The 14,463-nt window shown below is 47.9% G+C and overlaps 1 protein-coding gene across 1 annotated transcript; it reads left to right on the forward strand.

Annotated features, from left to right (window-relative positions):
• The first annotated feature begins 2,189 nt into the window (after positions 1-2,189).
• HACD3 (3-hydroxyacyl-CoA dehydratase 3) lies at positions 2,190-14,435 on the forward strand. The gene is made up of 11 exons (XM_054168940.1): positions 2,190-2,343; positions 2,624-2,666; positions 3,883-3,956; positions 5,955-6,119; positions 7,044-7,095; positions 7,444-7,554; positions 8,275-8,402; positions 8,889-9,001; positions 9,453-9,559; positions 10,491-10,622; positions 12,584-14,435. Exons 1-11 carry the CDS (start codon positions 2,257-2,259, stop codon positions 12,658-12,660), a joined length of 1,089 nt encoding a protein of 362 aa, XP_054024915.1. The 5' UTR covers positions 2,190-2,256; the 3' UTR covers positions 12,661-14,435.
• Positions 14,436-14,463: the final 28 nt, after the last annotated feature.

Genomic DNA, 14,463 nt, shown 5'->3' on the forward strand with positions numbered 1-14,463 from the left:
AGGGGAGGAGGAGGCGGCGCCAGGCGCGCCAAGCACCGGTAGGGACGGGCGACGGTGCCGCCTGCCGGCCAGGAGGACCAGGCCGCGGCGAGATGAGAGGAAGGACATGGGACGCGTTCAACCCTGCACGGGGACCTCCAGGATCCACACACGCTACCCCATGCAGAGGGGATAAGGCCATGCAAACTCCCTGCACCAAGATCCTTCCGTTTCAAAAATCTGTTTATTTCCCCCCCAAAAAGCTACCACTTCCACACCGATGTGCTTCCCACGGCAACAAAATTCCCACACACTAATGACATGTTCAGACCGCTGTTCCCACAAGCTCCACCACAGTGCCCCCCAGCCAGATGTTTCACAGACTCGTTTAGGTTGGAAAAGACCTTTATAATCATCGAGCCCAACAGTCACCCCACCACTGCCAGGCCACTACCAAACCATGTCCCTCATCACCACATCTACACAGCTTTTAAATCCATCCAGCAATGGGAACTCCACTACTGCCCTGGGCAGGTTGGTCCAGGGCTTGACAACCTTTTTGGAGAAGTTTTTCCTTATGTCCAACCTAAACCTCCAGTGGTGCAACCTGAGACCATTTTCTCTTGTTCTATCGCTTCCAACTAGGGAGAGGAGCCCAACCTCCACCTAGCTCCAACCTCCTTTCAGGGAGTTGTAGAGAGCCAGGTCCTCTTTTTCTCCAGACTAAACAACCCCAGTTCCCTCAGCTGGTCCTCATGAGATTTGTGCTCTAGACCTTTATCAGCATTGTTGCTCTTCTTTGGACACACTCCAGCACCTCAATGTCCTTCTTGTAGTGAGGGCCCCAAACTGAACCCAGTATTTTAGGGGCAGCTTCACCAATGCCCGACACAGGGGGACAATCATTGCCCTAGAATTCTGTATGTTTGATTGTCTCTTTGCAAAGTCAAGTCACTTTTTGTAGAGCAGAGTCTTTCTTGATCCACTATAAACTAGAAAAAACCAATGCTGCTGGAGGTGCCTCCTCCCAAACATGAACATAAGCCCCAGGTCACACACAGATCTGACAGCTGGTTTTCCTGCACCGCTGCTCAATGCCACCTCCTGTGCACTGCCCCCCAGGGCTTGTTGGCCTTAAAGGGAATGTAGGATTTGGGTTCCAATATAAGGAAGCCCAACAACTATTGCTGCAACTCACCCATGTCTCTGCAATGGCTTTGCAGCCCCAAGGGCTTTCAGAGATTTGAAATCCTCTGCTCAGAAGCAGTCTGAGGCATGGAACTGGGGTCTTTTTCTGACATGATGCAGAGGTTTGCACAGAAAACCCTCAGGGGGAGGATGAGAAAGCATCTTGAGGCTGGGATGGAAGGGAAGATGAACTTTGACAGCACATTGTGGAAGGCCATGGGTGAGGGGCCTTTTTCAAAGTACCACCAAATTCAACACCACCCTAAAAAAGGATCTTCTTAGTGGCAAGGGCTTGGGGCACAAAATTGCAGCCTAAGAGTTTAAAAAGCATGGGTCACACCGTCACACAGCAAGCTACGTGACACAGGAGGTTTTCTAGACTGTCAGCCCCTCCTTGGCTATGACCAATGTGGCTTGAGCAGCTGTGCCCTTCCAGAAGGCCCCTCCTCAGTGAAGACCTACGACATGGAAGGAGGAGGGAGGGAATCAACACCAAGACAAACACCGTGTGGGTTAGACGTTAGATTGGTGGAGCATACTTGGGGGTTTCGATGTCCCACATGCTAGAAAGCCGCCGAAGTGGCCTGAAACGTAATGACGCCTGAAAGGTGTCACAGTTCTGTTAAAGTACCTGTCGTGTTCTCTCACAGGGTCACTGCCATGCCGGCCAACACGGGGGGCACCTCCGGGGTGTACAGGTGCCTAGCACGGTGACAGGGAGACACAGAGACGTGACGGCAGAGAAGAAGCTGCACACGACCTGTAGGGGACACACAACACCCCGAGGGGCAGAAGGAGAAACTGAGGGACCACACCGAAACCCCTGACGCGTCTGTGGGAGCCACGCACAGGAGCAACGCCCCTCACCCCGTGAAGGCGGCGTGGAAACTCTACACAACCAGCGCACTAACTTCCTACCCCGAGGGCCGTGTGGCAGTCGTGCGCAGGTGCGATACCCACGTCTACCCGGGGTGGGGGTGGGGGGGTGCCGTGCGGTGCGCAAGCGCGGAAGGATTCGCGCACCCCGGTCGAAGTGCGCAGGCGCGCGGGAGCCCCCTGCCGCCTGGGTCGCGGCGGGGTGCGCGCACCATGGCGGGCCCGAGTCTGCGGCCGCACGTGCACTGGGCGCAGCGGCACCGCGAGCTGTACCTGCGCGTGGAGCTGAGCGACGTGCAGGTACCCGGGCGGGGGGAGGGATACCGGCGCGGGCGGGAAAGGGCAGCCCCGACACCCCCTGCGGGGGGTGACCTGCCTGCGGACCCCGCCGGAAGGCCGATCATGCAGCCCACCGGGTTTGCAGGCGGGGCTGGGAGGGTTCACGGCAGCGGTGCGTCGAGGGATTGCACCGGGGAGAGGGAGAGTTGAGCGCGGGGGAACGTGGGGTCATCGAGACCCTGCGTTTCCCCGGTATGGGGGCGTAAGGTGCCGCCGCCTGACGCTTATTCTTCCTTTGCAGCACCCGGACATCACCATCACCGACAATGTGCTGCACTTCAGAGGTACGGGAAGGGGCCTCCGGCCTTCAGGGGAGTCTCCTGCTAAGCCATGGCTGCTCCAGGGGGGCTGCTCGCGGAGCCTGGCCTGCCCCGGGCTGCGGGGTCCCTGGAGGAGAGCTTGAGGCGTTGCCAGCCCCGGGTCGCTGTCTCCATCGCTGCCCTTGGTGCTGAGCATACAGGGATGTGTTCTGACACACAGCTACAAAGCGTTGTGGGCCAGTGCTGGTCGTGATAGCAGGTTGTTTCTTATCTCGTAAGATAAAAACCCCTCCCTACATTTAAATACCTGTGACATTTCCCTGTGTCGTTGATGTCCAGTCTCGCCTCAACCCTGGAGATAACTCGCAGCACTCTTCCCTTTCACAAAGACCCCATTATCACACCTCTGAGTGATTTGAAAGGTAAAACAGGTCTCTCCCTAAAAGTTGGGTTTGTCTCAGCCAGGCAGCTGCACCTTGCAGCACCATGGAGCTCATGCTGCTTGGCTGGCCCAGGGGTAGCATTCAGGTTTTAGTTGGGTGTTCTCATTTATTTGGTGTTTTTCTTGAAGTGTTGTCTAGGAAATGCCACCTTCCTGGTGAGCTGTAGCCAAGACCATTTGATAGGGTGTTATCATGCATTGTGCTTGCTTCAGGATCGCTTTACAACCTGAAAAGGTAGATATTAAACTCAGTGTGCAGGTTTTCTGGAGCCCATCTAGGGACACAAGATATGTGTATGTGGAAATGAGAGATGAGCAACTCTCTGGCTGTTGGGAAGGGAATCTCCACATTGTGCTCTCGATGTTGGGAGGGGACTCCCCACATTGGGCTCCCACAGATCCATCAGAGACCAGACTCTGGTTGCTTGCTCATTGAGGCAGAGGCTGGATCCTTCAAAAGCTGGGGATTTTCAGCTGCATTCAAGTTAGCTGTGAGCAAACTTTTGAGCCCCTCTTTTGGGATTCTCCCATGCTGTCATCCTTCAGGCAAGGACTCTTCCAGTATCACGTGGACTTGCAGCTCTTTAGCTGCCAACTCCAGCAACTGTACCTCCAAGCAGCACTTTGGGCTCTGTGTGTCTTCTCTTCTGTGGTGTGGTTTCCTCTTGCCTCCCAGCAAAGCAGCAGGAAGCACTCCAAGTAACCACTGAATATTTATGTGTGTAATGTGGCCTTGGCATGTTGCCTCTGTGGAACGGCATGGGACCTTCATGCTGACTGTTCATCCTTGCCTTTCAGCTCAGGGTCATGGTGCCAAAGGGGACAACATCTATGAATTTGAAATTGAGTTCCTTGAACCAGTTGAGCCTAAAGTAAGTATTTTTACTTTTCTAACTCTTGTAAAAGAATAAGTAAGTTTGGAAAAGCTTAAAAGGAGAATGGCTACACCTAAAGCTCACAATATGCTGTTTAGATTTTCCTGGTGACTAACTGCTGCAAACAGCTGTCTCAGTCCTCTCTCCCAGTGCTTAGCCACCATCCTGACTCAATGCAAATCACCTCACTGGAGCTAGTGCTCCTGTGTGTCAGTCTTAAAAGAAACAAGGCCTTGCATGTATCAGTTGTTAAACTGTAGTTGTGTATTTTTTTAAGCATTAAAGCAGCAAAACAATGAGAGAATCTGGCAGTGCATTGTCTGGTGCAGTCTTGACTGGGGAGCGGAGGAATGCTGTGCTGCAAAGTCTCAGTGTGAGGTTTCCTGGCTTCTTTTGCAGCCTGATAATATAAACTCATGAGAATCATACTTCTGGCTTGTGTGGATTTCCTAGGCTCTCAGTACAGATAATGTTGTGGCTCCTGTTGTAAGTATCTTGTAATTGTTGTTGTAGTCTCTCCTATCAGAGCTTGGCTGGAAGAGCAGCCCATTTGCATCACTCGCAGGTGGCTGTAAAGTCTGTACTTCCCAAAGTTGTCAGGGGCAAAAGAGAACTCTGGGCTCTGCTCCCAGTGCAGGATTTGTGCTGCTTCTTCCCAGCTGCCTGTTTGGGATAGCTGTAGTCAGATTAGGAGCTGCTGTTCACCTCTGCTGCTTCAGCAGGGATTGTCCTCACCAAAGGGTGAGTTTTAAAGGTCTGTCCACTGGCAGCTTTCTTATGTGGCTTCTGCCAGGTACTGAGTAACAGACAGTGAACATCTCTTAATTTCTGCATCTGATCACCAGCTTGTCATCTGGCCTGTAAAGCAGTGATTGTCTGGTCCATGACATGGGCAGAGGTGCCCACCACCACCTGTGCTTGTCCTCAGTGCTGGCAGACATGGGCTGTGCTGGGAGCCAGGCCTGGGAAGCAAATTCTTGCCTCTGCAGAGCAGCCTCCTTCCAAAAGTCTAGTCACTGAGTCACTGTGGAAGGGCTGAAGGAGGACAGGCTTTGAAATCTGCTTAATTATAGATGGTGGAGATCAGGAAGTATTGCAGTTCAGGATTTTCTCCTTGAGCTTTGGTGTGCACCATGAGTGCTTCTTGCTGCTGCCAGGCTGGACACCAGTGAGAGATGGAGCCTCTGACAGTCAAGGACCAGGTGCTGGTAGCTGTAAATTACAACTACAGCCTTCAGATGTCCTAGGAGGATCTAGACAGCCTTGGCAGAGCAGTGCTGGTGTGATGTGCTTGGTTAAGAGCACAGCCCATGGCTCTTCTGCATCAGTTTCAGCTGGTTTGAGAGACCATTCCATGCAGAGCATGCCGGAGTAGGCTCAGGGTGTGAAGGTGGTAGTAAGAGTGGAAGAGTGGGCATCCAAGGTGAGTATTCTGTGGGCTGTAAGGACGGAGGGCTTCCGGGCTGCCATTATGAAGAGTGTAGCTGTGGTGGAGAGACCTACCTCTTGGGGTGGTAGTGACTACACTGCCAGGTCCACCAGCTCACTGTTGTCTCTAGTATTTCCCAAGGCTGTTAGGTCTTTATCTTGCTGTAGCAGGTATCACATGGGGTCCCTTGTTTTGGACATGTATCTATGGCTGATGGCAGTGTGATTTTTACCACTGGTGGCTCACAGTACTAAATGTGAGAAGGTCAAAAACCAAAATCATGGATTCTGCCTAGGAAGGCCAGCAACCAGGGTCTGTGCTAGCTCTCTGTAGTGGGATGCAGTGGTGCTGTATGGTATGGGCAGCTGCGCTTTCAAGCTGCTTACGCAGTTGTACAGCCGTTACAGCTGGGCTGCCCTTTGCTTCCATGCCTTGGGTGGCAGAGAGGTACTTGTGCTGCCCCAGTCCATCCTTGGCTCCCTGAGAAGGAGAGCTTGGGTATCGATTCAGTCTGAGTTTGTTTCTTTGGACTTCTTGCTAATGTGTGCTCCTGTGCCTGACCTCAGCCTGTCTGCAGAGTGACTCAAAGGCAGCTGAACATCACTGTGAAGAAAAAAGAGAGCAACTGGTGGGAGAGACTCACCAAGCAAGAGAAGCGCCCGCTCTTCCTCGCTCCCGACTTCGACCGCTGGTTAGATGAATCGGATGCTGAAATGGAACTGAGGGAGAAGGTCAGTCCAGTGGGCATGTGTGGTTTGTGCTGCTAGCTACAAGGTGGGGGTAGCTGCTCTCCTGTGCTTGCACTTGTGTTCTTCATTCACCTGGAGTTGTCTGGCATGCTGAGTGGTGCTGGTTGGTACAAAATGCAGTGTACGTGGCGAACTGGTTGAACTGATCAGATTGTAAGCAGATGTAGGCACTCTTCTGGCAGCTTCACAGCCCTGTGTCCCATCTATGAGGACCATATCAATGTGCTGTGCACAGCCCAGAGAAGCCAGTCCCATGCACTGTTGTCTGAGAAGTAGGGATTTCTGAGGTTCTTCCCTGAGCCCCCGGGCTGGCCCTCATGGTGCATTTCCACTGTCTGGTAAGCTGCAGTGGCTGTACTGCAGCAGGGAGGTGGAAGCAAGCTTTGAAAAAGGCTTGAACAGAGCACATTTCTGCAAATCTGCTTTACAGCAAATGCTGCCCTGTTCCCCTCCAGAGCCACTGGGCTTAACAGGAGGAGAGAGGGCTGCTGCTATGCTGGAAGCCTGCCTGAAAGCAGCAGTGAAGGGCAGGCAGAGAGCCTGTGCTGGGTATTCTCAGTTCCCTTCAGGTTACTGGTGGGTCATAAAATGTTTTAAAGGAACAACAGCTCTAACAGTAATAACTGAGAAATAACCCAAAAACCAGCAGGGTTTTTCAGCAAAAGCATCTAACGAGTAGGATAAAATGTAGAGCGAAGGCATGATAACAAGTTAACACCCTCTAGCTTTTACTGTACCATAATTACTGGGTGATGAATGTGCTGTTTTATGTAGGTGAAAAATGTAAACCCTCTAGCAACTGGCTGCTTAGCTGAGTTTTAAACCCGCTAGCTTTGCAGTAGTATAGTTAACAAATCACTTGCTAATTACAGTAACACTCTTAAAAACCTTATCCTTCATCTTAAGGAAGAAGAAAAGATTAACAAAATGAAAATAGAATCCAGAGTCCCAAAAGACCGTAAGTAACTGTACCTGTGTGGTGTGTAAGGTGGGCTTTAGAAACTTGCTGTCACTTGCTCGGCATGTGAACCCCCAAGCCAGTTTTTGACTGGCTTGGTGTATCTTGGAGGGGGAGATCTTTGTATTGCAAGCTATTTAGAAATGCAATAAAAAGGAACTGCAGCTTCCAAGGAGTTTAAACCTGCCTGAATCCCTAGTGCACACAGCAACCCTGTCATTGCAATCAATAGCTTCCCTTGCCCTTGTAAGCTTTATTCTCATAGAAAGCCTGGTTTGCAGCCCTACTCTTTGCAGCAGGGTTCCCCACCGCACTCTGCTCACCAGATGTGTTTGTTACTGATTCTAGCTTTCAAACACCTGAAGAAGGGATACTTGGCCATGTATAACCTAGTTCAGTTTTTGGGATTCTCTTGGATTTTTGTGAACATGACAGTACGACTGTTCATCTTAGGAAAAGGCAAGTAATAAGCACTCTTTTGTTTACATGGGGGGAGGTTGTTTTGTTGGGGTTTTTTTAGCGTTATTTTGAATGCTTCCCAAACAGTGAGTTATAAAAGAAGACATATTTATGAAACCAAACTAAATGCATCACTGAAGTGCACAGCAGAAGCCTCTCAAAAGCTGTCAGTGTCAAGGACAGGAAAATACTGTCCCCTTGTAAGTCACAACTGTATGTTTATAGAATCATTAAATGGCTTGGGTTAGAAGGGACCTTGGAGATCATCTATTTCCAACCTCCTTGGCATTGGCAGGGACACCCTCCACTAGACCATACTCTGATGAATGATACTTGCACTCGACCAAGAGTATGTCTAAAGAGATCAGATGGAGCAAAATATCTTGCTTGCTGTGGTGATAGCGTGAGCTGGGCAGAGTATTTTGGTCTTAGAGCAAGAATGATTCATTTCTGTGGAGGTACAGCACAATCCTTTTTGTGTGAAGTAATTACAGAAATAGCTCTTGATCCTTCTGTGTGTGAAACAGAGCACTTAAGCAGTGCTTCTGGCCTAACTGCTGTGACTTCAAGATAGGGCCTATAATGAAGTTACATAATTATGCATAATTATCTTTTTTTTTTTCCCCCCTTCAAATGCAGCTAGAATCCTGTTATCAAGAGCTATGCTGCTGCACCAGGGAAAATCATTTGTTCTTTAAAATGGTTTCCTGTGTCTTACAGATTCCTTCTATGACACATTTCACACTATTGCTGACATGATGTACTTCTGTCAGACCCTGGCATTAATGGAGGTCATGAATTCACTAATAGGACTAGTCAGATCACCGCTGGTACCTGCTGTACTGCAGGTAGTGTTTTAAGATTCTTCTCCCTGCTCCCCCATGTTTAAAGCAAATCTCTGTTTTGCACAAGGATTAAGACTCCTAAAATTAGTGATGCAACCTCACTGGTACTTGCACTAGAAAATATGTTACTCAAGAGGCAGGAATCTGTGCTGCCCAGTCTTAGCCGTGGCAGTCTGTCTTCTCTCATCTCCTAGGTGAGATCGCTCAGGACAGCAAATCCAAGATGCAGCTGACAAAAGCTAAGTGATTTTTGTTTTGGATCCAGTGCCTTTTTGTATGCCAATTGTGGGGGTTGTGCATAAAAATGAGGACAGGTGATTTCAGACTTAAGGCTCTTGGTTTGCACCTGAAACCAGAGCAAAATGTGAGCTCGTAAGAAGTGGGTCACAGCTCAGCTGCAGAGTAGATAGCCCTGCATGTTTCTGACAGCAAGGACTTGCTCTTTCCTTTGAGTTTGACTGTTCCTCAATTTGGTTTTTCTTAAAACAGTTATTTGGAAGAAACTTTATTCTGTTTGTTGTCCTTGGAACCCTAGAAGAAATGCAGAGCAAACCTGTGGTGTTCTTCATATTTTATTTCTGGAGTATCATTGAACTGTTCAGGTTTGTGGGATTTTTCTTCTGGCAGGTGTGTACAGAACAGTGTGATTGTTCCCGAGAACTCGTGACAGAAGATTTTGATCTGTGTATCTTTTGGAAGAGTGACACTTAATGCGTTGGCCCCAGAGGGTAATTCTCCTTTAGTCACAGACTATCACAGCCTTCCCAGCTTGCTCCATCTGCTAAAAGCTGGGACAGGGCTGGAGTGTGAAAACAATCCTGCCCTGATCCTAGGGAAACCTGTTCCTTTTTCCCTCGAGGGTTCTGTTGCTTTGAATTTCCATCCTTCAGTGGAAATGCTCCATTTTTCTGTCAGAAATACTTTAAAAGGCTTATTAGGCAAGCCAGGCAGTTACAGTCATTCATGTCCCGTCATGATCTGTAGGAACAAGCTATTGAATACACTAGTAGCAGCTTCCATTTTAAACAATGCCTGCTTCTTCTCCCACTTTAGGTATCCATATTACATGCTGTCATGCATTGGTATTGAATGGAAACCACTAACCTGGCTCCGTTACACTGCCTGGATCCCTCTCTACCCCTTAGGAGGCTTGTCAGAAGGTATGTCCAGAAAGAGCTTGGCAAGTAACTCAGCTGTTTTTTTCTTTCTTTTGTTGCCTGCTAGGCTCAAAAAACCCCTCAAATAGTAGACTTTTGCTTTGACTTGACCCAAATTTAAGCATTTTTGTCTTATGAAATGATTTTTTTTTCATTTTGATGTGAGAAGAAGGCTTTCTTTTGGGCACGGGGGAGGGAGGTGAAGGCAAAAGGTTATATGAGCAAACGGCACAAGAACATGCCAAGTGGCACAGGATGACAATGCTCACCTCCCTCTGCTAATCCAAAGGAGAGTATCTGCTTTTGTCAGCTGAGCTTGTGTTCACACCAGCTTACAAATCATGGCACAGGAAAGCAGCATAGCCTGTTCTGAGATGGGCATGATGCTTGCCAAACAGGGCTCTGCTCCCCTTCTAGTCTTGCTGCCCCCATCTAGAGTGGGGGTTTTACACTGTATTCTTCTATCAACAGGTCTGGATTATTTTTAATTGGCATCTATTTAAGAAGCATATCACCACTCAGCTTCTAGCTGTGAGAAATGTGGTGCAATTGTACCTGTCAGAACATATTTCTGTGAGCCAGGAGTAGGCTTGGGCAATGCCCAACACCAGGCACAGGGAGGATGATGCCTGTTTCATTGCTGTGGGTATTTCTGCACAGCAAATGCTGCTGGCATGGGGCCTGCAGGCTCCAGCTGTGTAGAAGAACAGTGTCTCACCAGGCAAGTTGACTGATTAGACTTCCATAGCTGAGCTGCTGTACTGCCTCAGCCAGATGCTCCCTCTCCATCATGCTGCATGTTTCAAAAAACAGCTTCAAAATGGATAGAATTAATGAGAGCTAGAAAATAAGAAAGGAACATCCTGAGAAAGTTGGTGTGGGCTGGGCAATTGTGTATTTCTGTTTGCTAATGATGGTGGCCTTCTGCTTTCAGCTGTCGCTATTGTTCAATCCATTCCAATCTTCAGTGAAACGGGGAAATTCAGTCTGGGATTGCCAAATCCACTGAATGTCACAATCCAGTTTTCATTTTTGCTTCAACTATACCTTATAGCCTTGTTTTTAGGTAAGATACCGAGTTGTATTTTTCACTATTAACATAAAAAGGCAAATTTCCTCTGAACAAGTCTATTTTCCGAAGAAAATGAAATTCTTGCCTCTTGGGGATCATAGCAACACCAAATTGATTGAGGGTAAGCATTATCCTTGTTCCTTTGATGTAAATTAGTGGGAGGGGAACACACCTACAATTAGCACAGGTTAACCCCCTCAAGAAGGAGACTTTGGTAACAAGCCAGCATTATCTACTGATTACTTGGGCTAAAAGAACAATTTTAACTTGTAATTTTAAACTGTAACTTCAGCATACTGAGTTTCACCTGGTGCATGAGCTTTGGAATGAGTTAGTGGAAGTCTAAATCTCCTTTCATATTAAAGCAATGCTTAACTAAACTGCTTTGTAGAATCATAGAATTGTTTCTCCTGGGAAAGACCTCTAAGATCGAGTCCAACCATTGACCAAACACCACGATGGCCATTAAACCATGTCCCCAAATGCCATGTCCACACATTTCTTGAATGCCTCCAGGGACAGTGACTCCACCTCCTCCCTGGGCAGCCTGTTCCAATGTCTGACCACTCCTGCAGGAAAGAAAGTTTTCCTCAGACCCAACCTAAGCCTCCCCTGGCACAGTATCAGGCCTTTTTTTCTCATTCTGTCATCTGATACTAGGGAGAAGAGACCAAATCCCCCCTCACTCCAACCTCATTTCAGGTAGTTGTAGAGAGCACTAAGGTCTCCCCTCAGCCTCCCCTCCCCAGACTGAACAATCTATCATCACTAATGCCATGTTTTTCCAAGGAACAATATAGAAGACTCTTTAAATAGCAGTGTATTTAAAGAGGAGTGGTGCTTGATCTGTATTTGGTTTCTGGTGTTACATTTTTAAACCTACGTTAACTTTGCAGCATGCACACCAGTTTGTCTGGATAGCCAAAACACAGAATTTAACCCGAACCTTAAACTGGCCTTGGAGTAGATTTCTTCCTTTCACAGACATTGCTTAAAGGATACCTTTGATCCAGTTTCACTCTGAAATACCTGTCTGGTCCTTTCTCAGCTTCGCACAGCCAGTGTTGCAGCTTCTTGAAAGTGACAACCAACTGAACAGCCTGCAGCAACTCTTGCCTCGCCCAGCAAGAAAACATTTGTGTTATCTTTCAGTGCTACACCCACGCTTAAACCACTGCTTGCCTGTGTGATTGTTTTGGTGGTGGTGGTGGTTGAAATTCGGTACAGCCATCTAGAATTAGAGAGACCACAGAATGGTTTAGGTTGGAAGGGACCATCTGGTTCCAACCTGCCCCATCATGGGCAGGTTGCTCAAGGCCTCATCCAGACTGGGCCTCCCCTCCAGGGAGGCACCATCTACAACCTCCCTGGGCAATCTGTTCAAGTATCTCACCACTCTCACTGTCAAGAATTTCTTCCTAATCTCCAGTCTAAGTCTCCCCTTTTCCAGCTCAAAACTGTTGCCCCTTGTCCTATTACTACAAGTCCTTGTAAAAAGTCCTTTCCCAGCTTTCTTGTAGGCCCCCTTCAGGTACTGGAAGGCTGCTGCAAGATCTCCCTGGAGCCTTCTCTTCTGCAGCCTGAACAACCCCAACTCTCACTCTGACCCCCTGTGGGGAGATGCTTCAGCCCTCTGATCATCCTCATGGCCTCCTCTGGACCTGCTCCAGCAGTTCAATGTCCTTGTGGTGGGGGCACCAGAACTGGACACAGTGCTCCAGGTGGGGTCTTGAGAGCAGAGCAGAGAGACAGAATCACCTTCCTCATCCTGCAGGCCACACTTCTTGGGTTGCCTTCTGGGCTGCACGCGCAAATTACTGGCTCATGTTGAGTTTTTTGTCAGCTGACACCCCCAAGTCCTTCTCCCCAGCACTGCTCTTGAGCTGCTCCTTGCCCAGCCTGTACCTGTGCTTGGATGCAGTGATGTCCTGCCTAAACTCTTCACTCTTTTTCAGGGGTATCTGTAAACTTCCGCCATCTCTACAAGCAAAGGAAACAGCACCTCGGACCAAAGAAGAGAAAGATGAAGTAAAGGAGGACTGCAATGCTTGCTTATCTAATTTCTCCCAATGACAAGACAAGCCTCTAATTCTTACAGTTTTACCCACTGCAATGTAAAAGAATTTTGTAAAATCAGATGATCACACTTGAGTTGATGATTTCCTAGTGAGTTCAGGTAACATTCCCACATCCCGTCTTTCCTTCCCGTCTGATTACGTATGCATGGCATTTACCACTGGACATTTACACTTGTATCCTGTCAGCTGCCATATAAGAAATCCTATTATCTGCATATAATATGCTTATGAGCAGTGGAGCAGCACTACCTAGAAATAGTGTTTATCTTTTAATTGGATATTTGCTCTTTCAATATTGCATGCAGATAGGGCTTCTGATGTCGGGATATACTATTAGCTGTTCCTAGGGTGCATTTTGGTGGCAGAGGAGCACAGTCTGAGAGCACTGTGAGCAGTGGTTGGGGTAACCCCCTTTTGCAGCATATTGCTGCTGCAGAATTAGATCTGGAAGTAGCTAATGCCGATTTCAATGCTACCAACTTAGTCTGTTTCTAGTTTACTCTTAAGAGCGTAGGAGCGCTGCATGGATCCTAGCATTCCTGTAGCAACACATCCTGAGCCAGGTATTAGGGAAGAGAAGCTGCCACTCTGGGTCAGAAACACTTTCCTGATGCAAGCACTGAAACAGAACAAGGAAACAGGTACTAGCTTTCTCCTAGCACATGAACAAACCCCAGCAGAACTCTATTCCACCCATGCAAAGGGAAGAGGTGGAACTGCCACAGGGGAGCAGAGCTGCTCTGATCATTCCTAGCAGGACTGAAGCTCCTGTGTTTGCAGCCTTTAGAAAGGCAGTGAACATTGCTTTTCTACTGAAATGTAGGGTTGCAGCTGAGAAGTTGGTGCATATGCTTTGTGGGATACAGTAGTGAGTCAAATAAACCAAATCTTCATTATCAAATCTCACTAAGGGAAACCCCACATGGGATTTGAAGAGAGATTTTTACTCTGTGCTTGCTTTAAATAACAACAACAAAAAAAGAAGCTCCCCCCACATTCCAGGTCATCTACTCTCACCCACAGAGTAGATGTTTCAGTCACCTGTTTCAGATGACTTAATTTCCACCTAGCCTTCCCATCCCTGTAGCCTCCTTAATCCAGTTTAGAAAACATACTGAAGGTTTGCTCCAAACTGTATTGTGGTTTTGAATGAGTTGCTTCACAGCTGCCACCGCCCCCAGGGCACTGCAATGCCAGTAATCCACAACAGGCACTGAAGTTGAGATTAGCTTAGTGCCATGCTACTATTTATCTTTTTCTACTGTAAAACAATATGAATCCTCCAGAAAATTATTTTCTACATAAAAGGTAACAAACAGCTTACTGTGATATGGACCCAGTGATTGTACTGTAAAGGAAAGAGTGTTAGAAGGAACTGGTACGAGCTCGAAGTTGCATTTCACAAACTCTTCTGCCAGCAAGAGGAGTGATGCAACCTCTCAGTAGGACACCTGGAACTCCCACTCAAAGGATTGAGTGCAGCTTTACTCAGGAGAGCTGAGCATTATTTACACACATGATCCTTCACTTAGCACACACTGTACCTATGTTGGAATGGAACAGCAAGGATTACTTTCATACTTTAATTTCTCCACTGGGCATTTGAACTTGTTACAAAATCCATATGTATTCATACATTGTATTTCTCAGTGAAATTGTGGTACCTAGTGCAAGCTGTCATGGATCTTAACACTACTGAATTTTAGTCCTTCAGAAAGAATGTGTTTCTATTAATAAAGATTTAAAACCAATTTTGG

This window comes from Dryobates pubescens, chromosome 17 (genome assembly GCF_014839835.1).
Source record: "Dryobates pubescens isolate bDryPub1 chromosome 17, bDryPub1.pri, whole genome shotgun sequence".
Lineage (NCBI taxonomy): Eukaryota > Metazoa > Chordata > Aves > Piciformes > Picidae > Dryobates > Dryobates pubescens.